The following is a 24,785-nucleotide window of genomic DNA, read 5'->3' on the forward strand; positions in this document are numbered from 1 at the left end:
GCGCAGCCTAGGGGGAGACATCCCGCAAATTAAAAAACAAAACAAAACACAACTCCGTGATGAACCCAGCCAAGGAGGGTTGTCTACTCAAGTAGCAGGGTGTCCCGAAGGAAAAGGGGCCTTTCTCAGACAGGGGGTTTGGACTGGGCTAATTCGCGTCCATGGCCGCCAAATACCTTGCGACAAATACATTCTTTTGTTGTTCATGGAAATGAAACAGTTGTTTCAAGTCCTTCAGGAGCTCGTCCGCAAAGGTGGGAAGAGGGAACTCAATCAGCATAAGAATGTCAGCCTGGAGGGAGAGGGGTGGGTAGGCGGAGGACCCGCTGCGCCCCGCCCCGAACCTCGGGGGAGGCTGGCGACCAGGGCTGGGGGAGGTGGGGACTGCTCGGGGCCGCGCTCCCGCCCTCCGCGGCGCCTGCGGACCCGCAGGCGGCGGGCGGCCCGCGAGGGGGCGGCGGCTCCCGGGCTTTGTGGCCGCTGCGCGCGCGGTGGGGCCTGACCGGCCGGGGGCGCGCCGCCGCCGCCCGGCGCTCCGGAGCCTGCGGCCCTCCCGGCCGCCCAGCCTGCCAGAGGAGCCGAGGCCGCCCGTGCTCGCATCCCGCCGGCCCCTCTCCCGATCGCCGTGGCCGCTGCGCCGCCGCTGCAGGTAGGAGGCTGGCCCGCCGGGCGGGCCGCAGCGACGCGGGGGCGCTGGCGAGGGTCAGGCGGGAGGCTCGGGCCAGACGTGCGGGGGCCGCGCGGCCGGCAGGGCGGGCTTCCGGCCCAGGCGCCACGACCCCTGCCCCGCAGGCCCGGCTGCCACCTCCGCGCGCCGCGATGGGACTCGGTGAGTGGGGCCGGCCTGCGGCGTACAAAGCCCCACGGCGCGGACCTCGGGGAGATTCAGCGTCGCACCCGGGGTCGGGGGACTCTCGATTCTGGGAGTGGAGGAGCCGCTTGGGAGGAATCCAGATGACTCGCAGTGCCGGGGTCTCCCCATCCCGGGGTCCCCACTGTATGCCGGGCACTGTGCTCGCGCTTTTCCATACTCGTCTCCTTTAAGACCCCTTGTGTCCCTTACAGGGGTGTAATGGGAGGGGTCTCTCACCCAGAGGCTGAGGGCCGAACATCACATCGGTGCCCTACTGACCTTGGGAAATCTCCTTTGCTCCGAGCCTTGGCTTTACAGAAGTAAATGGGGGTGAGATGGGGGGAGGGATGGTGGCAGGGGAGTGCGTGGTTAAATGCCTACCCCCAGGTGCTATTGTGAGAGATAATGTACGTAAATGATCATAGCTAAATATTGAGCACTTTCTATATACCAGGCCCTAGGTACCAAACAGTTGGCATGAGTTATCTAATTAAGTCATCGCACTGGCGCTGTGATGTAGCTACTGTAAATTGCACGAGTAATTTTTATTTAGGAGTAGGAAATAGAGAAGAATTTAGTCTCCCTATTCTGATTCAGGAGATTGGGTGACTCTTAGGTATGGTAACATTTAAGATCACAGATGTTCCTGCAGTGTCAGGAGAGTGGTTATAGGACATATTTGTTACACATTTAAAACCGGGAGGTAGGATAATATCAGGGCCAGGGGTGTGCATTTTAGTATGTCAGATAAGTCAATTGTGTTACCAAGGAAATTGTTGAATGTTAATTCAAAAACATAGTTCCTGAGTTAGGACTGAGGACTGCTAGGGGAGTTTGGGGCCAGAGAGACAAGGGGTGGACGGGGAGGAGAAGGGAGGATTCTGAGGCTCTGGAAGAGGATATGGAGGAAGGGACCAGCATCTACCACCCCAGCAGTTTTCTGGACCAGGATTCCATCCTGCCCTTAGAGACCAGGCATCCTGTCTGGGAGGAGAGAGGGGGAGGGATCCTGGGGTGAGATCAGTGAATTGTCTCTTCTTATTCCCAGGACACCCCAAAAGTGTTCAGATGGGTTGAGAGCCAGGTGACGGGGCCTCCTAAAATGTCATGGTCGCTTCTCATGATTCTTGAAATTCTTTTACTATGTTTGAGGCGATTAGGATGCTCAAGAACCCTGAAGATTGGTAAGATGCTTAAAATATCAGTACAAAGACTGAACTGATGTAATGAAGGAGTGTGTTTGAATACAGTTCCCTTGGTTAGAGAAGCAATGGGCCTGAGGAGATTATTTTGGGGTTCAGTTTGAAATGGGGAGAACTGGAAGGCTTTGGACCCTGAAGAAGGAAGAGGAAGGCAGGAAGGGCCAAGCATTGCACCCAGGGGCAGGGGGTAGAAGGAGAGCTGAGGACCCACAACACCATCTGAAGAACACCCACCCGGCCCGCTGGTGCTCGGCTACCCAGAAGGCACCCCTTCCTCTCCCGACTGGGACCGTGTCTTACCTGAGTGTTGTTTAAGGTCGGGGCTGAACTCGGGCTGACTCTTCTCCTGAGTGAGCAGGAAAGGCTTCTTAGAGAAGGGTTGCTTTAAAACCAGGACTTGAAGGAGGGGGTGTTTGGGCACATAGTGATGGTGAAAGTTGGGAGCTGTGTGCCTAGTAAAAAAGAGCAGTTGCTTTGGAGAGACAGACAGTGGGAGGTTCGAATCCTAGGTCTGCTATTTCTCCGCCATGTAATTTTTTGGTGAGGATTAAAGAATGTTTTTTCAAATGCCTGGTAGGGAGCTCAACAAGCACTAGGAACTTTTTCCCTGTCCATGGTGACAGTTGTTTAATTCTTGTCTGCTGAGCACCAGTCTTATGCTGAGTCATGTGCTTCATGCCTGGGAGAGAGATGAGTCAGAAATTATGTGTTTCCCTTAGGAATTTCCCAGCCTAGTGAGGGAGATGGACACAACAAGCAAATCACAGAAAATATGGGAAGTACCATCATATACAACTGGCAGTGAGCTCAGAGAAGAGTAACCCATTCATTCTGGGTAGAATACTCAGGGCTAATCTACCTCTTTAACAAGATTTAACAAGATGAGACGTTATCATAGAGGTTTTGAATGCTACACAAATTCCTAACTTCTGTCTTTTTTACCTCTGTCTTGTCTTTGCCCTGATATCCTCTCTCTTAAAAAAAAATCTAGTTGCAGTGTGTACGTACTTTGTAAGCTGCCTCAAACTCATGTTAGGAGGAAGCTGTTATAAATAAAATAAACATAATAGCCTGGGTATTAGTTGAGGAAGGCTTCACAAAAATTTCATGAGAGTGGGACCTTGAGGGTTAAAGATGAGCCCTTGGTGGATCTTGGGGTAAAGAATTCCAGCCAGAGGAGGCCCCATGTCTAGAGGCATGAGAACACAGTAGGTTCAAGGGCATGAAGGTGAGTTTGGTCTGGCCGGGTTGAAACATACATGGAAAGGGTGGTTTGGGGTGGGGTGGAGGGGGCACTGTAATTGGGGCCAAATCTGGAAAGGCCTTGAATGCCTTGTGAGCAGTTTGGACTTTATTGCTTAGACAGTGGGCGAGATGTCAGAGGTTTACACGCAGGACTGTGGCATCATCACTGTGTTTAAGAAAGATCCCTCTGGTGGCTGTGTGGAAGAGGAGCTGGAAGTTTGGGAGATCATTTTGGGAGACTAGGGCTGACCTTGGACGTAGGGAATGAGGATGGGAGCAGAGAGAAGAGATATTGAGGTAAAATGTGTAGTAGTGGTAAATGTGATGAGTGGTTCCCTGTGATAGAAGAGCACGCTGAGGTTTCTGCTTTGAGCCACGTTAATGTGGCTGAAATTATTAGAAATCAGGAGGTCTGGGGGTAGAGGAATAATTCATTTGCTTTTGGAGATTTCTGAGGTACCCATAATGGACAGCTAGATAGAGGTGGCTAGGAGACAATTGGAAATGTGTGTGGTGCTGAGGAGAGAAGATGGGGCTGGAGAGAGGTTCTCCCTGACGCCCCTACTTTCTTTTGAACAGACACCGAGAGTCAACTGTGTGCTCAAGATACAAGTAAAATGTAGTTCCGTGCCTCAGGAGCTCAGATAGAGGAGCCCCTCGAGGGTATGGATAGATTGCAGTACAGAGTAATTCTGAGGGCTGCAGGAAAAGGTAAATACTTGAGACCCTGGGCCCAGAGATTTTTTTTTTTTTAATAAATTATTTTTTATTTGTGGTGTGCGGGCTCAGTAGTTGTGGCTCCCAGGCTTAGTTGCTCCGCGGCATGTGGGATCTTCCTGGACCAGGGCTCGAACTTGTGTCCCCTGCATTGGCAGTAGGATTCTTAACCACTGCGCCACCAGGGAAGTCCAGGCCCAGAGATTTGAGAGCCGTTGATGCTGAAGTGGTGGGCCTAGAGGAGCGAGTCCTCACAGACAAGAAGCAGGCTGGAGCAGGAACACCTACATAAGGGGACTTTCTGTATTGTAAAAGCACTTTCTGTGGAGGGTACTTTAATAATGACTCCAAGGGAATTTCAGGGAGACTGGGATGGGGGTGGGGAGATCGTTTAGGAAGGAGCAGTGGGGGAGAGGAAGGAAGGGGTCAGGACCTTTAGGAACCTGCCTCTGGTTCACGGAGGGAACTGTGAGGGAGGGGGGACGGGAGGGGGGAGCTCTTGCCTTAAACACAAGGCTGGTCCTGCTCACAGTCACCCTCAGACACAGATGGTAAAAATAAACACTTCCCAGTTACTTGGCTGCCTGGAGTGGGTGGCGAAGGGAAAGGGGAGGGAGAGCACTGGAGGAAGCAAATTTAGTGCTAGGTTTAGACTGGAAGCTCCCCTAAAGGAAAGAAAGAAGACGGAGAGGGCACAGGTGAGTGGCCATCCTGAGTAGACAGGTCTGAACACGTGAGAGCAGGTACACGGCCAGGTGTGCACGGGGACAGTAATGTCTGACTGTTCCTACCTCTGCGTCAAATGAAATCATGAAGGCATCATAGCTGTAGAAATTTGTTGTATCGTGTTGTAAAAATTTTGGCATACAACAGTATTTACAAGAAGAAGCCAGGAAATGATTTTTGTTATGAGACATCCTTTATAGAAGAAGAAATTTAAGATAGTAGAACATCTAGATATAATTAGTAAAAAATGCGAATGGCGAGCAGGTTAGTTTCAACATATATTCCACAAATATTTATGGAATACCTTCTGTGTACCAGGTGGTCTTCAAGGAGCTGGGGCTACAGTAGTGAAAGAGAGATCCCATCACCTGCTTTAGATGTTTCACTTGGAACTACTTAACCTTTAGAGTTAAACCTGGGCGTGGGCCTTAAATCCTCTGTAGTGCTGAGATCACTTTATTCCGTGGCAATGTTCTCTTTCTTTGGCTAGTAGCTACACTAGCCTCATAAATAATCAGAAAATACCATCTATGCGTCTTTGGCAGAGAACTGTGGAAATTAGGTTGCAGAAAAACCATCGTAGCAGCACCGGACTGCCAGCACCGGATGGGGCTTTAGAGAACACCCATTGCAGCTTTATGTTTTAGAGATGAGGAATCAACAGTCAGGGAGGAAAGGGGACTTGCCTGATGTCACAGAGGGAGTGTCAGAGTTGAGAGCAGTGCCCTCGAGTTTTCCATTGGGAGAGTGGGGAAGGCTTGAGGGTACCTAGCAAAAGGGCATCATGATGACGGGAGGGTTCCAGAGAAGAGATGTGGGGGGAGGGGTTGAAAACAAATAATGGAGCTTCGCTTTTAGGCCCTCCTCTGTTACTGGGACCCCAGGAACCCCTGTAGTTTGCTCTAAGCCTAAGTTTCCTCATCTGTAAAATGAGAGGATTGGACTGAAGTCCTTTTTCAGTTATAACATGTTAGGATCTATGTTGTTTCCAAAAAAAGTTGTTTGGGGGATGTGGAGTCAGGAGACAGAGTCAACAGACCTGACTGTTGGAAATAGGCTCTCATCTCTTTAGAGCAAACTGATCACCCATAGCCTGTGGCCAGGCCTCCCTTCAGGGATTGGCTGCCACATTTCCTGCAGCTTACTCACCAATTCTGTATTTGTTCCTTCTTTCAGTCTTTCCAAAGTGGCCCTGCTTTGTTCTAATGCTAATTCTACTTCCAGTCTATTCTGATAGGAATTAAGGTCCTTATTCTAAATCCCACCCAATCCTGGAGTAACATCCCTGGGCACATCTCTGTGACTGTGCTTATCACACTGCCTTGTCACCAGCCCATCCACAGTACTCTGTGTTGTGATATGTCTTCACTAGACTGTGGTCTCCTGGATCTTAAGGAATACCCCTCCCTCCAGTACCTGTGCATGTAGGTGCTCTAGGTGCTTGTTTAATCCTCCTGTATCCTCTTTGCCTCTACTTTCTCTTGATCCCCCACCGTAGTGTGGACACACACACGTCCTGGTCATTTCTCACTTTGAAACAGTCCCTGGCATGCACCGCCTCCTTTCCATTAACATCACCACCACTCAGAATCCAGGTCCTTTCTTATCAATTATTTATCTGAATGATCTCCTTCAGCTCTCTCTGTTCATATCCTATACATTCTTAAAGATCTAGCTCAAATGTCCTCTTGTTCATGAAGAGTGCAAATTAACCTCTTCTCTCCTCTGAGCACCCAGGGTGCTTTGTCCTCTGTTGTGGTGTCCATTCATTGTACCTCTCCTTTTGGTTGTCAGTTTCTGCCAGTGCTCCTTCAGCTTGTCTTTGTATCTCCCACATACTCTAGGACAGTACTGAGCCTTCGGCAGGAGTCCATTACATATTTGTTGAATTGTGTGTCTATGAATAAAAGAGCCAATAAGTATTTGAGTATATACTGTACTTAGACCACTATTCTACTTTTGGAAGCAGTTCAGTATGAGTGAGAGGGGTGCAAAGAACTAAAATTTATTGAAGATCTAGTCTGTGCTTCTTTACTCCCATTGCAGAACAGTTGTGTAGAGAGAATAAAGCAGAGTAGGGAGTATTAACCCTGTTTTACAGAGGAAGCATTAGAGGTTAATTGACTTGCCCAAAGTCACACAGCTAGGTGAGTGCTGAATTCGGGATTTGAGCCCAGGTTCTCTGCATCCACTGGCTTGGTTATTTCACTTCACTTTAAGAGCAGTAGTGCATTAATATCCTAATATCTGTCTGAGGTCTTAGTGTCACAGATTTTTAGTCATGGTTCCCATCCTGAGTATTGACTTCAAAGAACTCCCTTTTCTACAAATAGCAGTAGAAGTAAAATCTGGCCAACTTTCTCTGGTCTTTGCTCAAATTTTAGGACTTAGTTTGACCCTTGGTGGACTTAAAATATCATTAGATGGTGTGTTAGTCAGCTTGGCCTGCCATAATAAAAGACCACAGACTGGGAGGCTTAAACAACAGAAATTTATTTCTCACAGTTCTGGAAGCTAGGAAGTCCAGATCAAGGTGCCAGCAAGGTAGGTTTCATTCTGAGGCCTCTTCTCTTGGCTTGTAGGTGGCTGCCATCTCTCTGTGTGCTCACATGGTCTCTTTGTAAGCCCTGGGATTAGTGGGGGTAGGGGCAAGCTCTCTGTTGTCTTTTCTTCTAAGGGCACTAATCCTCTTGAACCAGGGCCCCATCCTTAGGACCACATTTAATCTTCCTTCCTTAAAAGCCTAATCTCCAAATACAGTCACCCTGGGAGTTAGGGTTGCAGCAAATGAATTTTTTTGGGGGGGAGGATACAAACATTCAGTCCCCTAACAGATGGATTTTTAAGGTGCATATTAAATGTACTTATTACAATCTTCTGGTGGTTTAGTCAATGTTAGTGTTTTGGGAATTGTGCTGATTATTTCCTCTTTCTTTTTTATGGTATTGGAATCCTGCTATTTTATTTAGTCTTGTATATGGGTCTTTGCTTAGCCCAAGAGGAACTTCCATTGCATTTGGATTTTGCTATTTTATTTGACCATTTTTACTTTAATGCAGCTTTTCGGTGTACTGATTGTTTTACCATGTATGATACTCATTCTGTGCATGGTAGACAGTTTTATGACTATATCAAGATACATTCATTCATTAAATCTTGCTGAGGCCCCACTGTGGGGTCTCTGGGCTGCTTGTTGTTCTATGACCACGCCGGGTAGCACTCTGTCTAGCAGAACAGCAGACAAAAAAGATGATCCGTACAGAGGGGAGTTGGAGTTCCCTACAAGGGAAGGGCAGTTTCTAATAAAGGCTAATGTAGCAGAGAAGGCTTGTTGTGTTGTCATCTATAACCAGTTATGGACGTTCCTAAGCAGTTTTAATCTATAATGTGCTTTCTAGCCTCGAAGTTTCTATTAATAAGCTTCTCTTGGAGATCTCTTTCTTTGGGAAGTGTTTGTTTGTTTGTTTGTTTGTTTTACATCTTTATTGGAGTATAATTGCTTTACAATGGTGTGTTAGTTTCTGCTTTATAACAAAGTGAATCAGTTATACATATACATATGTTCCTATATCTGGGAAGTGTTTGTTTACTTAGGACTGTCAGTCAGGTGCTCAAGCAGAGTGTCAGCATCCAGTTCCCCTGAAGTGTGGACCATTTTAAAGCTCCATATTATTGCTACAGTTACTTTTCAAACATACATTCTTAGCAGATCAACAGTGGAAATTATTTCTGAACCCTAGTTAGAGTGAGAGGGGTGCACCTGGGTTGGGGTGGGGAGCTGTGGACCCTAGGTTTGAGACCTAGAAGTGGGGAGGTGATGGGAGTGGGGATGGGAGGGGAGGAGCCAACAAATGGAGATGATGGAAGCAGGCACAGCTCTTCCTAGGTTGTCCTTGCTGGCAATCAGATTGCTAATTGATATGTAATTTGAGCTTGGGCACTAGAGGCTGTCACTAGGCCTGAAAGAAGAGGGCTAAGCAGATCAGAGAGCAGCCTGGGCTTGGAGTCAGACCTGGGTTTGAATCCTAGTGCTGCTACTATTTGTGTGATCACCGGAAAGTTACTGAGCCTCACTTTTCTGATCCAGGAAATAGGAATAATAATTGGTTTAGTGGGGATAAACAGCCTGCTTCAGGAGGCTGTTGGGGATCCATAGGGGACCTTTGGGGTACACTGTCTCACACCAGAATCCCTTTATAGCCCGGCAGGATGCAACCACATGGCCTAGGGAGGCCTGCTGTTCTACAAAATTAAGCAAAGTAAATTGGTAACTTGGATTTACTTAGCTAGTGATTAAGTAATAGTTTAATTAGTAGGCTATTAATGGTCCCCGGGTGTTAGTAATTCTGAGTATTTGCTTTTGAGAGCAGTTGTATAATTTCTTCTGGTATTTCTGATACTTTCATAAAGTTTCATGGGGTTTTTTTTGTTTTTTGTTTTTTTTAACAGTGTAACGAATGATGCTCTCAGGGGCTATTTTTGGGAAGATTAAATGATATAGTGCATATTAAGCAGTTAGTATTGTGTCAAACTCACAGTAGAGGCTCAATAAAAATTATCTGCAATTGTAATTATTGCTCTTATTAGAGACTCAACTGGCCACACTTAGGTTAAGATCCTTATGAATTTAGACTCCCCCCCAGCCCACCACCACCTGGTGGCAGTTAGTGGTACTGCACATATTGTGAGGAAGAATTATTAAATTGCTTGGAACTAATTCCATGTAGTTTCATTTCCACTAAGTATCAAAGGGACTTTGTTCAGACAGAGTATGGCTTATTTGCCGAGAGCTGCAATTCATATATCACTAAACAATGAAGGGACATTTTTTCACCTCCACAGTTGGCATAGATTTAAAAAATGTTAACAGCAGAAGTCAATGAAGAGCGGCATGGACATATATACACTACCAAATGTAAGGTAGATAGCTAGTGGGAAGCAGCCGCATAGCACAGGGAGATCAGCTCGGTGCTTTGTGACCGCCTGGAGGGGTGGGATAGGGAGGGTGGGAGGGAGACGCAAAAGGGAGGGGATATGGAAACATATGTATATGTATAACTGATTAAATTTGTTATAAAGCAAAAAATAAAAAAAAAATCCTTTAAAAAAAAAAAAAAGAAGTCAATGAAGTGGGCATGTCAATTAGTACCCCATTTCTGGAGGGCAGATGGTGATGGAACAAAAGTCTCGAGTGTTTTTATATTTTGTGGCAACCATTCCTCTTCTGGGAATTTACCTTGAAATAATCAAGGATAGAAAAAAATATTTATTTAAAAAGAAAAAAATATATAATGTATAAAATAGCATTAATATATAATGTATAAAATAGCATTACCTTTTCTTTTTTTTTTTTTTTTTGCGGTACGCGGGCCTCTCACTGTTGTGGCCTCTCCCGTTGCAGAGCACAGGCTTCGGACACGCAGGCTCAGCGGCCATGGCTCACGGGCCTAGCCGCTCCACAGCATGTGGGATCTTCCCAGACCGGGGCACGAACCCGTGTCCCCTGCATCGGTAGGCGGGCTCTCAACCACTAGCGCCACGAGGAGAAGCCCCAGCAGTGATTCTTAAAAAGAGTGGGTAGACATCTTCTGGGGGCAGAAGAATTGGGATGGGCTTCAGATCAGAATCTGCTCTGGGGGCTGTGTAGTTTAAGAACATTCCGTATACCTATTGATTTCATAATAAAAACTATAGAACATAAAGATGAACATAGTCATCTTGGCAGAGAGAGATCATATAGAAGAAATATAGGGAGGGTGTGTTAATAAATTTCAGTTTGTGAACACTGATTTATACGAAATAGGAGTATTGATGAAGGCAAAAATTAACTTTGGACCTTTGGGGAAGAAGGGGCCTGGATTGGATCATTGTAGGAACATTACAGCAACGTGACTGAAGTGTAGGCCTGATAATTTAGGGGTACAGGGACACATCTCCAAAGATAACTTCCCCCTCATTTCTCTTTGCCCAAGACCTGAGGGCCAAACCACCTTTGGCTTGTCTAAATCTCTCGATTTCTGATACTGATGTGTCCATGATGAATGTGAGGTACCTTGTATCTGGAGACACTGATCACACTAAGTTTAACTTTTGGGAGGAAGTGGTACATAGTGGGGGACCCTGACTAGACTCTGTTGCCCCCATGTAAAGCCTACATTCCTTGGCCTCTATTTCAAGGCTCTCTGATCTGGCTGGGTCCCCTCCAGCCTCAGATCTAACAGATTTCAGTTATTTACAACTATAGTAACCCCTCCCCAGGCATAGTAGGTGAAGAGCTGAGTTGTAATGGTGTGATTTTAAATCAGTGTACCATAAACTTAAAAGTCACAGCCTCCCCCCACCCCCCAGCTTTGTATTGTGGAACTTTTCAAACGTGCACAAAGATCAAGAGAATAATTTAATGAAACTTTGTATACCCATCACCCTTGTTCAAATGTCCAGTGGGACTTCTTTCAAGTTAGTTTCTAATTCTTTCAATACAGGTTGGTCAGGTTTTTTTTTTTTTTTTTAATTTATTTATTTATTTTTGGCTGTGTTGGGTCTTCGTTGCTGTGTGTGGGCCTTCTCCAGTTGCGGTAAGCGGGGGCTACTCTTCGTTGCGGTACGGTGGCTTCTCCCGCTGCAGGGCACGGGCTCCAGGCACATGGGGCTCAGTAGTTGTGGCTCGCGGGCTCTAGAGTGCAGGCCCAGCAGTTGTGGCGCATGGGCCCAGTTGCTCCGCAGTATGTGGGATCCTCCCGGACCAGGGCTCGAACCTGTGTCCCCTGCATTGGCAGGCGGATTCCCAACCACTGCGCCACCAGGGAAGCCCGGTTGGAAGCAGTCTTGATGCTTGCTTGTTATTCTGAAAAATCAGAGGCTTAGAGAATGTAAGGAGGAGGACTGGGCGTGTCGGCCCTTTCCACAAAGGGGACATGCAACGCTTGCTTTATTGCTGCATTCTCTGTTGCCGGCCCTTTCCACAAAGGGGACATGCAACGCTTGCTTTATTGCTGCATTCTCTGTTGCTTAGCAACATTCTTGCCATAATGTAACTGAGAGATTAATTTTGTAGGAAGTTTCCTGTGATTAAAAGATGTGGAAAACTGTGCAGTCATAAAACACACATAGGTTCAGTGGAATAAGACATTTATTAAGCATTTATTGTGTGAAAGATGCTGGCTCAGCACTGGGGAGGATGGCAAGATGACCTAGGGAGTCATGGTTGAGTAATTTGGAGTCACCCAAGGTGAGAGCTCAAGAGATAGTTGTGAAATGATACTAAGAATACCAGGCTATTCAAACTCACAGAAGCAGAGAGTAGAACAGTGCTTACTGGGGGCTGGAGATGGGGGGGTGAGGGAAACGGGGAGATGTTGGTCAAACGGTACAAAGTGCAGTTATGTAGGATGAATAAGTCTAGAGATCTAGTGTACAGGAGTGATGACTGTAGCTAATAACATTGTATTGAATATTGGAAATATGATGAGACTAGATTTTAGGCGCTCTCGTCACGCATATAAAAGATAACTATGTGAGGAGATATGTTATTTAGCTTATTTGTAGTAATCATTTCACTATGTATGTTAAATATATGCAATTTTTATTAAAAATATAAAAAGGTATGTAGACTGTAATAATGATAAGGGAGAAAATGTAATGTCATTTCAAATTTTTAAAATAATATAAAATTGGTAACTTTTACTATAATATGTGAACAAAGACTTTTAACGAATATGCATTAAAAAATGGCTATTATTTGGTGTGTTTAAAAAAAAGATTACCAAACTATCAGGGCAGTCCAGGTTCTTGACTTCTGAAGTCACCATCTTTGTGATCTTGTACAATCCATTTCACCTTACTGGCCCTTAGTTTAGTTCCCTCAGTTGAAAAGAGGGATAAGGAAAATGTGGTATATAGGTACACAAAAGAATATTATTAAACCACACAAAAAAAGGATAGCCTGCTATATATGACAGCAGGGATGGACCTTAAGGGTGTTATGCTAAGTGAAATAGTCAGACAGAGAAAGACAAATACTGTATGATCTCACATGTATGTGGAATCTAAAAAAAAAAAAAAAAAAAAAAAGAAGGAGGAAAAAGAAAAAGAACTCATAGATATAGAGCAGATTGGTAGTTGCAAGAGATGGGGAGTTGGGGGGGCAAATTGGGTGAAGGTGGTTAAAAGGTACAAATTTCCAGTTATAATGTAAGTAAGTCCTGGGATGTAATATACAGCATGGCGACTATAGTTAATAGTATTATATTGTATATTTGAAATTTGCTAAGAGAATAGATCTTAAAAGAAAAAAATTGTAACTGTGGTGATGGATGTTAACTAGATTTATTGTGGTGATCATTTCCATATGTGTGTATATATATATAAATAAATAAAATCGTTATGTTGTATACCTGAAACTAATGTAATGTTATATGTCAATATATCTCAATTTTTAAAATCCATTAATTGGTAAATGGATATAGACTGTGCTACATCTATAAAATGGAATACCATTGGTAATAACAAGGAATGAAAACATCATACTAAGTGAAAGAAACAAGTCACAAAAGACCTCATATTGAATTATTCCATTTATATGAAATGTCCAGGAAAAAAAAAAAAAAGAAAGAAAAGAGAGGCACTGGACTCAAGCTCTAAAGTGTCCAGGCCCTTACACTTCTGAAATTATATTAATTATTTACACAGAACTGTACACTTTTAAAAGTGGCCCGCCATTGTAAAGCAATTATACTCCAATAAAGATGTTTAAAAAACAGAAAAATAAATAAAATAAAAGTGGCCCTTAGACCTTAAGGATCACAGACTCCAAGCCCTCATTTTTTTTTTTTTTTTTTTTTTTTGCAGTACGCGGGCCTCTCACTGTTGTGGCCTCTCCCATTGCGGAGCACAGGTTCTGCACGCGCAGGTTCAGCGGCCACGGCTCACGGGCCCAGCCGCTCCGCGGCATGTGGGATCCTCCCGGACCGGGGCACGAACCCGTGTCCCCTGCATTGGCAGGCGGACTCTCAACCACTGCGCCACCAGGGAAGCCCCAAGCCCTCATTTTAAAGATAAAGAAACTGAGGTTCTTCTAAGCATGGACCTAACGAAGGTCACAGACATAGTGATGGAAATGTCAGATCTTCTGGGGTGATTTCTGGATGATTCTGAAATCTTGGTAGTATTTACATTATCTGTTGTATTAGATCACACAGTGGCTTCTCTTGTCTTCAGCTGTGACAAAACTTTGAGAGACCTGTTTAGTTTAAAAGCTGCCTAACATTATGAATTTGGGGAATTATCTGTTCCTTAATATTAAGCGGAAATAAATGAACACATTAGAGTTCCACATAGATGTTCAACTTTTTTTTTTTTGCTGTTCTGTACCAGATAATCACAAAATGGTCAAGACCTACAGCAAAGGTCCTACCTGAAAATCTACTTTTAAGTAAAAACCCCATTCCTTGTAATCTTCTGAATGTTTTCTTGAGAATACCACAATTCAACATGAGTGGAAAAGAAAGTACCGTATTTCAGACCAGGGAATCAAGTCAGGGATAGAGCTTGAGTGATTCGCTGACTTGTTTATTGCTGGAGTTGGTACTGATTGTTTCAAACTTCCTGTTCCAGGATAGCTAACAGCCAGGAGAAACGTAGTGGAAAATGCAAAACAACGAAATCATAAAACCTGCCAAATACTTCTCAGAATTGGAAAAGAGCATCCTGCTGGCTTTAGTAGAAAAGTACAAGTATGTGCTGGAGTGTAAGAAAAGCGACGCGCGAACTATTGCCCTCAAGCAGCGTACCTGGCAGGCACTCGCCCATGAATACAACTCGCAGCCCAGCGTGTCACTGCGGGATTTCAAACAGCTGAAGAAGTGCTGGGAGAACATCAAGGCTCGGACCAAAAAGATTATGGCCCATGAAAGGAGAGAGAAAGTGAAACGGAGCGTCAGTCCCCTTCTGAGCACCCACGTCCTGGGGAAGGAGAAGATCGCCAACATGCTGCCCGAGCAGCTGTACTTCCTGCAGAGCCCTCCCGAGGAGGAGCCCGAGTACCATGCTGATGCCGCCACCCAAGGTATCGTTCCTGACACCCGCTTGCATGTTGTCCTTGGGTACCTGTTTGACGTTGCGATTTTCAAGTCCTTCATTTTGAGGGAATTTAGAAAAAAGAAACTTTCATATCAAACTTGACTTTCTCAATACAAAATTTCCCAATTAGATAGGACAGTCAAGTCGTACATAAAAACAGAGGCTCTTATCTCGTGTCTCTCTTAGAGAGATCTCACTTATCTCTGTTATTACTTAAGAAGGAAAACTAAGGGGCTACATTAATATAGTTATTAATGAAGTATCTTAGTTGCTTATCTCAATCTATCTCAAATATATTAAAGAGAACTGGAGGATTTATAGTCATTCACACTATCGTATTTTTTTTCAAAAAATAGTTTTTGAGGACCTATTATGTGCAAAGCTCTGCATTAAGTTACTCAAAATGCCACATTAAGAAAGTGAACTATTTCAAACTTAGGAAAAGTACAGAGACTAATATAGCAAACACCCATTTAGCAGTCACCCAGATTAAAAACCAGCATTTCTACCCATTATAATATTGTGATCTATAGTTTTGGTTTGTGCACTCTAGGAAACTTGAGAAATAATGGAAAAAAATCATTTTAGTTTTAATATACTTCCACTGAAAAGAGAAAAATGTCATACATAATTCTTGGGGAGGGAAAAGAATGTCATATAATCAAGGCTGTAGCGATAGTGTGTCATGGCTTTAAAAAGTTGGAATTAAGGGGCTTATTGAAATGTCTCCAGACAAGGGCAGGGTGAGGATGCATATAGATAAATTGCCAATAATTCCTGCCTCTTTTAAGATAGGAATGACCAGTTTATATAAAGATTGATTGCAGTTTGCAGAAAATATACTTGAAGCAGAGGTAGATTTCTGGGAAGGCCAGAGGGCTGTTCATAAGGTGCTCCAAGGACCCAGGAAGCAAGCATTTGCCTAGGAAAATCCGATTCTTGGCTTGCAGGATGAGAAATTCACTTATTAGTGTCCCCAGAGTAAATTGAGCTCTGAGGGACTGGTTAAGTAAAAGTCACAAGAAATTGTCTAAAACCAAGAATGTTACCCATATAGAGTGGAAAAGATAATAACCAAGTGAACAGAATACATGGTTTTGATTAGCACTTTTTTTTTTTTCCCGTCGGCAGATCATCCTGGGAAGCTAAATTATGATCAAATGTTTGTCTTCTGATCATTTGGCCAAGGTTAAGTCTAGGGAGCCAGTTGGGCAACCATAGTGGTGAATGTCAAGAAACTCATGTATTGTTTCTCAGGGTAGGAACCCTGTGTCTGAGTTTTGATTCTTGAGCTCCCCAGCCAGGGCAGCTCCCAGAAGAGAGTGTTGATATGGACACTGCCAGCTCTCTCTCCTTGTTGCTGCTTCTGTGGTGGAGGGGGCCCGCTGCTAATTGCGTGTCCTTGCTTTGGAGATGTTTATAGCTTCAGCCTGTTCCTCTCCATTATGCTGGCCTTGGAGCGATTGTGTGTCTGTGAGGCAGTGAATGGAATGGTGCTGGGAGGGAGGTGAATCAGCAGGGCTGCTTTTCAAATTGCTCATATTCCCTGGGAGATGTTGCCGAGGAAGATGCTGGTGTGGACTGCATGCAGTTTACTTCGCAAATCTGTGATCTGGATGATTGTATATTGATTTCATAAACTTATTTTAATGGGACAGTCTTATTTCCCCATTTTCAAGTTCTAGGGTAGGATCTAGAAAGTCCATTCCACAGATTTTTTTCTCTTGCTTTTAGGAGGAAAGAATGTAGTTCATTTACTCATAAAAACAATTTCTAAATTTCCAGCAAGAAAGCAATAAATATGGATTCTCAGTGTCCTTCCTGTAGTGACATTTGCTAGAGACTCACTTGTAAAAGAGATTTATTTTAAATTGGATGTTTGTACATATATATGACACATGAGACTTCTCTTTGTTGGTGATTATTAAAGTACAGCCATATGCTGCCTGGTTCCTGTTTCCAGGTCAAATCTGGAGGGCGGTGGAGAACATGCTGCTTTGTCAGTTGGGAAATGTGTCCAAAGTATCTGTAAACTCTAGTAGTTAAAGTACTGGAACGCTTTCCATACATTTAAACAGCTTTGAGGTTACCTCACTCATTTTGCATTTCAACTTAGTTTTAAGAAGGAAAAAGAAAGCTGGAATTGTTAATCATCTCTTCTGGGTCTTTCTGGGGAAGAGGTTGAAAACCTGCTATAGGGTTATGGCTCCCATTCCACTGTGTGTATTTTGACACATGGACTCTGTGTGTGTGTGTGTGTGTGTGTGTGTGTGTGTTCATTTATTATCTCTACTAACTTTGTCTCTACTATCTCTCTGTCTCTACTGTGCTGTCCAGTACAGTAACCACAAGCCACATGGGGCTGGTAAGCACTTGAAATGTGGGGAGACTGAATTGAGATGTGCTATAAATGTACACACTGTATCTCAAAGATTTAGTACCAAAAAAGAATGTATCAATAAAATATCTTACTAATAACGTTTATGTTGATTAAATGTTGAAATGATAATACTTTAGATATATTGGATCAAAAATATATTACTAAAATTAATTTTACCTCTTTTTACTTCCTTAATGTGCCTATGAGAAAAATTTTTAATTACATATGTATCTCATATTATATTTCTGTCGGCCAGCTCTGTCCAAACACCTTACAGAGTGCCTGTGACAGAATTAGGTGCTGAAAGATTTGTCAGAACTTGTTAAACAGGAAGGAGCCTGGCAGATTCCACTAGAGGCCTCCCTCCAACTGTTTCTTGTGTGAGATGGCTTCAGCTGTCATCTTTTTTTTTTTTTCTTCAGATTCTTCAATAATCTAATGTTCTATGCCCTTAAGACTATTAGACCTTAAGGTGTCCGGGTCTGGTTATGTCCCAGTGATAACAGAGGGCCTGTTGCATGATGTATGCCAAATACACAGTAAAATCCAGAAATTCCAAGTGCTTCCTCATTTGAACCTATTTGGCTTCTCTCGTTTGTAACAGGGGTTTGATTTTCCCAGTAATGAATGACTTAAAATAAGGTGCTTAAAAATTCCACACTGAGTCTCAAGATAGTGAACAAACACTATTTTAAAATGCCCTCTGAGCCTCAGTTTCCCCTTCTGTAAAACGAAGGAATTGGGTTTGAGTTAGTTTTGCAGACCATACCACGGATGAGTGAATTAAATTTGCTGTCACAATCCCCAGCAGTGAGGAAGTGAGGGGAACCCGGCTGCAAATGTGGATGTGAGAGTGGGGTGGAGGGTTGAGCCAGGGCAGCAAATGGCTGGAAAACTGGCCTTCAAGAGGTCAATGTCAGCTTTGAACTTTCAAGCCTCAAAAGTATGACTTTGTCTTTTGATCTGATGATTTGGTCTAATATGATTGTCTCTCATTCCAGTGTATGTACTCGCTGTAGATTTATGTACAGAACTAAATATCCCATTTATTCGTGTATAAACCATAATAAAACCAGTCAGATATTTCCCCTCACCAGCAGATCTTGCATTGGAAAAGGAAAACAAATATACAAATTTCAGCAACCTCAGAAATTTCATTAAACCTGCATAGAGGCATAGTTTATTTTAGAGTTCAATTATACATTCAAGGAATCAGTTCCTATCATAAAGACAACTACCGTAGTGTCTGTGTCGTGCAAAATTATCCCCATTTATTGTGGTTCAACTGCAGACTCTACTGCCTCTGGTGATGGCACTCAGCAAGTTCTTTTCACAAATAACACCCTTCAGGATGGCCCCTTCCTGTTTTATACAGCATTTTCTCCGAACTTGTGGCCAAAGTAATTAAAAAGCAAGCTAACGACAAACAGGGACTCCTGAGGTCAGTGGTACTAAACTCACAGGCCAGAAGGGGACCCTGTGACCTCTCCAGGAGCTGCCCATTCATAAGCTGACAAAATGTAACCTCTAAATACAAAATTCCAATGATCAAAAACAGCTGTGTCATCTTGATCACCATCCCCTGCATGCATATTCTTAGCTTCGTCAATGACTTGCTTGAAATGTACATCTGTAGTTGAACACAGTAGTCTTAAAATTTTTTTTTTTTTTTTTTTTCTGTACGCGGGCCTCTCACTGTTGCGGCTTCTCCCGTCGCGGAGCACGGGCTCCGGACGCTCAGGCCCAGAGGCCATGGCTCACGGGCCCAGCCGCTCCGCGGCACATGGGATCCTCCCAGACCGGGGCACAAACCCGTGTCCCCTGCATCGGCAGGCGGACTCTCAACCACTGCGCCACCAGGGAAGCCCAGTAGTCTTAAAATTTAACACTTAGGAATGTATTTGTAAAAAACCAGTGTTTTCCCTTTAAATATATTAAAACAATTTATACCCTGTAGATTTATGATCTGTGATAATTTGCCTTTGACACTTATCTTCCATTATCTTTGGGGAAGAGGTTTGCAGAACAAACTAAGGTAGCCAACAAAATTTGCTAGGGGTGGTCGGGAGGGAAGGATGGCCAAATGTCAAATACACTTAGGAAAACTAAGCTTTCAGTAGTACTCAAATGTCTTGAGAGAACTTACACTTAATTCATATGCTATTATTTCTCTACTATAAAGCTATAATCCAGTAACACAGACATAGGTATGCAAAGCTATATTAAATAATGCAAACATTTCTTAATAATTTCCATTATTATCACTGTTTAGACCAATCCTATTCTTTTGGGGTGGGAACTGCAGTAGAGGGGACTGACTTATATTTCCAGTCACGGCACACTAGCATCATTGGTCTGGAAAAGCCCTTTTTGTGTGTGTTACTTACACATTTATTACTTTTTTATCCCCATTCACCACTTTCATTCTTTTCTTCTGCACCTTAATCATTCTAAGGTGCTTGTGTATTCTCTCACGTGTTCTTGAAAGCATGCGTTGGTGTTGTGTGTGCCTATATTTTAAATTTACATGGATTAAAAATTGTGCAGTAGATACCTTCCTTTTCCTTTTGCTGCTTTTCACTTAGAATGTTTTAAATATCTATTCCCATTGCAGTGTGTAAGTCTAATTTGTTTCTTTCAGTTGATGGATAATATTCCGTAGTATGCATCCCCCACATCTTATTTATCCGTGTTCCCAGTCCGTCCTGTTTCCTTTGTTCTTCTAAGAAGAGCTGAGCTTTGGCCTGTACACAGTTTCCTTCCCATCCTGTTACTGCCTTAGTAGGTTTTCCCTATGAGCTTAAACGTACTCAAATTGCCCAAGTGGAAGAATACCCCCTTGACTGTGTTCTCTGCTCCCAGGAAAGCTTTCAGGCCTTCCTGTCCATTTTGCACAAGATTGAATTGTTTTCTACTTCAGGTGGCTTTGTTTTACCTGGGAGAGAGATTACATGGTATGTGTTTGCAGTAGGTTGCCATGCCCAGGATAATCTTCCTCTAATTAAGAGGAGATTCTCCCCATCTGAACACTAGCTTCCATTCATTGGAGCTAATATTTGTGTGAAAGTTAATTACTCCATTGAACTTCTCTAGTTTTAAGCCCCAGCTTCTGCCAGAGCCTTAAGAGGCCTGGCTTTTTAAATTTAAAATGCGTTTGTTAGCACACATTTAAACTATAAAAATTAGTTTTAAAGTAGAGTCATTTCTCTGCTCCTGGACATAAACATGCTGTCTTCATTTTCACAACTCTAGAGAGAAATTTGGAGATCAGAATTTAGGATATACACCCATATTCTTAATAATAGATGGCTTTGTAGTTGATACAACTTGGAGATTGCCTTTTAAGACACACAAGTGATCAGCTGAGCAAGTGACACAGTGAGAGGCCAGGTGTTGTAGTAGCTGAGCTTGGATTTTGGAGTTGTGCAGACCTGGACTGGAGTCCTGGTTCTTTGAACTAGCCAAATGACTTTAGATGTTGTGTTTGGTTTTCTATACTAATACCTCCCTCAGAGGGTTACTGTAAGGATTAAATGAGGTAATGCTGCAAAGCACTAGCCTAATGCCTGGTTAGCTACTCAGAAAATGGTAGCTGCTGTCGTCATCGTCATCACCATCACCATCATCAAAAGGCTCCTAAAGCCAAGAATTACTGAGATAAAAATGAGCATTTGGAAATTGGGAGAGATGAGTAGCATTATCAGGGCATGAACTTTAAAGGCTCAGAGGAGTATTCAGAACTATCCTCTGGAATGAAATCAAAAAGAAAAGAGGGGCTTCCCTGGTGGCGCAGTGGTTGAGAGTCCACCTGCCGATGCAGGGGACACGGGTTCGTGCCCCGGTCTGGGAAGATCCCACATGCCGTGGAGCGGCTGGGCCCATGAGCCATGGCCGCTGAGCCTGCGCGTCCGGAGCCTGTGCTCCACAACGGGAGAGGCCACAACAGTGAGAGGCCCGTGTAACGCAAAAAAAAAAAAAGAGAGAGAGAGAGAGAAAAGAGGCTAAAGGTACCAAAAAACGTCTAATGTGTCCAGTCTTCTTTGAAGAAGTTTCAGATCTGAGACTAGAAAGGAAACGGATGAGGTAATCCTCTTTGCATCTGATCCCATCTGAGGAATCCTGTTCTCAGTGCCAAGCCTTTCCTGTTCCTTTGTCCTGTGCCTCAGCTCTCCACTCAGAACACTGTTCTTTCTACACAGTTGTGCTGTGTTGAGAGGGATGTGACCTACTGCAGCCAATTCATCCTGCGCACGTTTCTTATATGCCTAGCAGTGTGTCAGGCCCTGTTCTGGGTCCTCCAGGAGGATGAACTAGAGGCAGTCTCTGTCTTCAAAGTAATCAGAGACCTGAAGGGGAGGTAGTTAAGCCGCCAGTTTTAACAAGTGCTCTGCCAGAGGTAGGCTTAGGAACCAGTGGGAGCGTGAAGGAAGGACATCTAATTGAGGCTGTAGCCGCTGGATTTGGGAAAGATTCCTAGGGAGACGTTTTCATTATCTCTGGATGACAGAGAAGTCCTTTTAACCTTCTCTTTCAAAAGTAAGGTTTTTACCTTTTCTTTTATCTTAATTAGGGACTAGTTATGGTTGTTACCTAACCCCTTGGAGTGAAATAATCTAAATAAACAGTAGCCATTTCCCTTTTATTAACAGACCATTATGAGTTAGGTTTCCCCCAGTAGCCCTTAACATTCCCAGCATCCCATCTTCTGGAATAATGGAGTGGATGTAATAATGTAATCAACTCTGTTAATAAATTGATATTATTTTTCTTCAAGGAGAGGATTCTCATTATTGGAAATATAAAGCTTCCCAAGAAGGCATTGGAGTCACAGCTAGAAGACTCCATGGGTTAGTGGGGTTAGTGGTTTCCTTATTGAAACTTCCTAATTGATACTTGTATCATTGCCCAATAAAAATACTAGTGCAAACATGGCACCACCAAATGTGGCATCCTTTTATATCCATGAGCTCTTTTCCCCTTTTGTTCAAAGCTTCAGCCCATAAGTATTCACTAGGCATCCACTAGGTTCCAAGCAAAATAATTGGTGCCCAAGGATAAAAGAAATGATTAAGGCATGGTCCCCAAATAATACTAGAATGTGTTAAGTGCTGTAACAGAAGAGTATGTACAGAGAAAGGAGAGGGCTGAGGTTTCACAGCAAGTGGCATTGATCCTGAATGAAGTAGGGGTTAGGAGGGAGGTTGAAAGGGGAAACTGGAGTAAGAGTGTGTGTTTGAGTAAGGGAGTGGCAACAAATAGTGAGCCCAACTTTAGCTGAAGGAGCAGTGAGACAGAATTATGGGAAAAAATAAAGATTGTGGTAGGATTGGAGGGTACACAGGGTATTTTGAAGAGTAAGGCAAGGAAGATAAAGGAAGTCGGAACCAGATTATGAGGGTTACTTAGGGTGGATTGAAAACAGAGCCAAAGATAGGAACCCCAGGGGAGCATTTAAGTGTGAGTCCTGACAGGAGACTTAAAGAGCAATCAGAGAGGAGGCTGTAGAAAACTTAGGAGAGAGCAATGGTTCAGAAACTAATAGAGGAAAGAAATGTCAAGAAGGATTGTCAAGTGCTAGGGAGAAGTTACATGCGAGGGACGTTGGAAAGTGTCTTTGGGATCTGAATATTGACCCCCAGATGGCAGTGCTAGAGGCAACAGCCAGATGTAGGAGACTGAAGAGAAGTCTGAGGAAGTTAAGCCAGGGAGTGTAGGCTCATCTTTCAAGGAAGCACCTTTGTTAAGATGGCTATCCTGGGTAAGGGTTAAGACCTGTGACCAGGACCCACAGCAAAGGTGCCCTTATGGAGACTGAACTTCAGTGTTCATGGCTGAATGAGAATCGGAGAGGGAGATAGACTGAGGGAGAACGTAATCTGAAAACCCACTGCTGGCCTCATACTGTGGTCTTCTGCTCACTGGGAGTCGTGCACATGTCATGTTAGGATTTATATCCACATAACCAGGTCTCCAGTTCTTGATAAGCACAGTCTCTGACCACTGTTCCCGTAGTTCGAAGTGCCAGAAATGACATAATGAAACCCTTTATCGTTACTTCTTCAGGGAAAATTGCTCTCGATTTATGGGTTTTTGAGAAGTCAGGTGGGGCAGGGGTCCCTGTGAACATGCAGACCAGAGCAGATGCTACTTCAGATCATCCTGTCGTGGGGGACCCTGTCATTTGAAATAGGATTGATTTACTCTCTGCCTGTAAAATCTTTGAACATGTTTTCTGCTACTGTTTTTCAGAATCATTTGCTGTTTCAAATAGAGAACTGTGCGATGATGAGAAAGAGTTCATACATTTCCCAGTATGTGAGGGGACCTCTCAACCTGAACCCTCGTGTTCAGCTGTCAGAATAACAGCCAATAAAAACTACAGGAGCAAAACCTCTCAGGAAGGTGCTTTAAAAAAGATGCACGAGGAAGAACACCATCAACAAATGTCCATCTTACAACTGCAGCTGATACAGATGAATGAGGTGCATGTGGCCAAAATCCAGCAGCTAGAGCGAGAGTGTGAGATGGCAGAGGAGGAACACAGGATAAAAATGGAAGTTCTCAATAAAAAGAAGATGTATTGGGAAAGAAAACTGCAAACTTTTACCAAGGAATGGCCTGTTTCCTCATTTAACCGGCCCTTTCCCAATTCACCCTAAGACGGTGGGGTGTGGCTCCCTTGTAATTAATCTGTGTTGGCAAAGAAGGTCTGGAACACGAACTTGCGGTCGGTAGCCTGTCACAGAGCTACAACTAGGAAGATGAGAGTGGTAGTAGTCACTTATTTAAGAATACATTCAGGTAAACAGCTGCACCCTGTGTACCCCTGAAGTGGCAAAGAAGCTCTTCGAGTCTTCTGAAAATTACCACTATACATGCTACCATTCTGAATGCAATGTCTCTTAATTAGAATTCATACAAGAACCATGTGTGAGTGCTGTTGTATTTTTTTAATCAGATGCAAGTGTGACTATAAAGGAGTGTGGCTGGGTTTTGTGGGTTTTTTTTTTTTTTTTTTAAATAGACGTCAGACCTTGTCTATCCAAATGAATGGCCTCCCATTGAAAGTGGCTGTCCTGGGAGGACACACGTTTCTCCAGCGGTGATGCTGTTGCTCAGAATTTGCTAGAGGTCTTTCGGAGCCTCCACAAGAGCTCCAGCACACTTTTCATTTTTTCAGTGTCATCTTTGGAGTGTGGATTTTCTGTTTTTAAACAGCCGAACATAATGCAAGGCTGTTTTCTAATGTGGCTCATAGGCTGCCTTTTTTAAGGCCTTCCTTTCCCCAAAGAGGAGTTCCAGATAATGTCTCCAGCAGGTGTAGCTTTGTTGGAACGAAGGATGTGACTACTCTGAGGGAGAAACGTTCGTTGAGAGCTCTGCATTCTGTCATGCTTGTTTTATTAAAAGACAAGACTTGTGATTTTATAGTCACACTGTGTATGTTTTTTAAAGGTGCTGCCCGCCCCCACTGTGCTACAGTTTTTGCCTTCCTGCTGTAGTTTCCTCCCGACTTTGTACTACTGAGTAAATGGTTGCCCTTGTTTTTAATCTTTAGCCACCTAAGGCAAGGCCCTTCCCTCGC

General features: G+C 43.8%; 1 protein-coding gene across 2 annotated transcripts; it reads left to right on the forward strand.

Annotated features, from left to right (window-relative positions):
• Window positions 1–496: 496 nt before the first annotated feature.
• Window positions 497–24,129, forward strand: MSANTD3 (Myb/SANT DNA binding domain containing 3). Of its 2 annotated transcripts, none has more exons than XM_082624038.1 (3): window positions 497–649; window positions 14,356–14,806; window positions 23,450–24,129. In XM_082624038.1, exons 2-3 carry the CDS (start codon window positions 14,389–14,391, stop codon window positions 23,857–23,859), a joined length of 828 nt encoding a protein of 275 aa, XP_082480164.1. In that variant the 5' UTR covers window positions 497–649; window positions 14,356–14,388; the 3' UTR covers window positions 23,860–24,129. The 2 variants fall into 2 exon arrangements, with proteins under 2 accessions (XP_082480164.1, XP_082480165.1); XM_082624039.1 differs by lacking the exon at window positions 497–649 and adding an exon at window positions 751–829.
• The last annotated feature ends 656 nt before the right edge of the window (window positions 24,130–24,785 follow it).

This window comes from Mesoplodon mirus (genome assembly GCF_964341445.2).
Source record: "Mesoplodon mirus genome assembly, chromosome: 1".
NCBI classification, from domain to species: domain Eukaryota; kingdom Metazoa; phylum Chordata; class Mammalia; order Artiodactyla; family Ziphiidae; genus Mesoplodon; species Mesoplodon mirus.

Bases quoted from the DNA above. Each gene is read 5' to 3' on its own strand.
- MSANTD3 (XM_082624038.1), top strand. From the start codon at position 14,389: ATGCAAAACAACGAAATCATAAAACCTGCCAAATACTTCTCAGAATTG. The intron at 14,807-23,449 runs GTATCGTTCCTG...ACTGTTTTTCAG, and splicing joins TGCTGATGCCGCCACCCAAG to AATCATTTGCTGTTTCAAAT.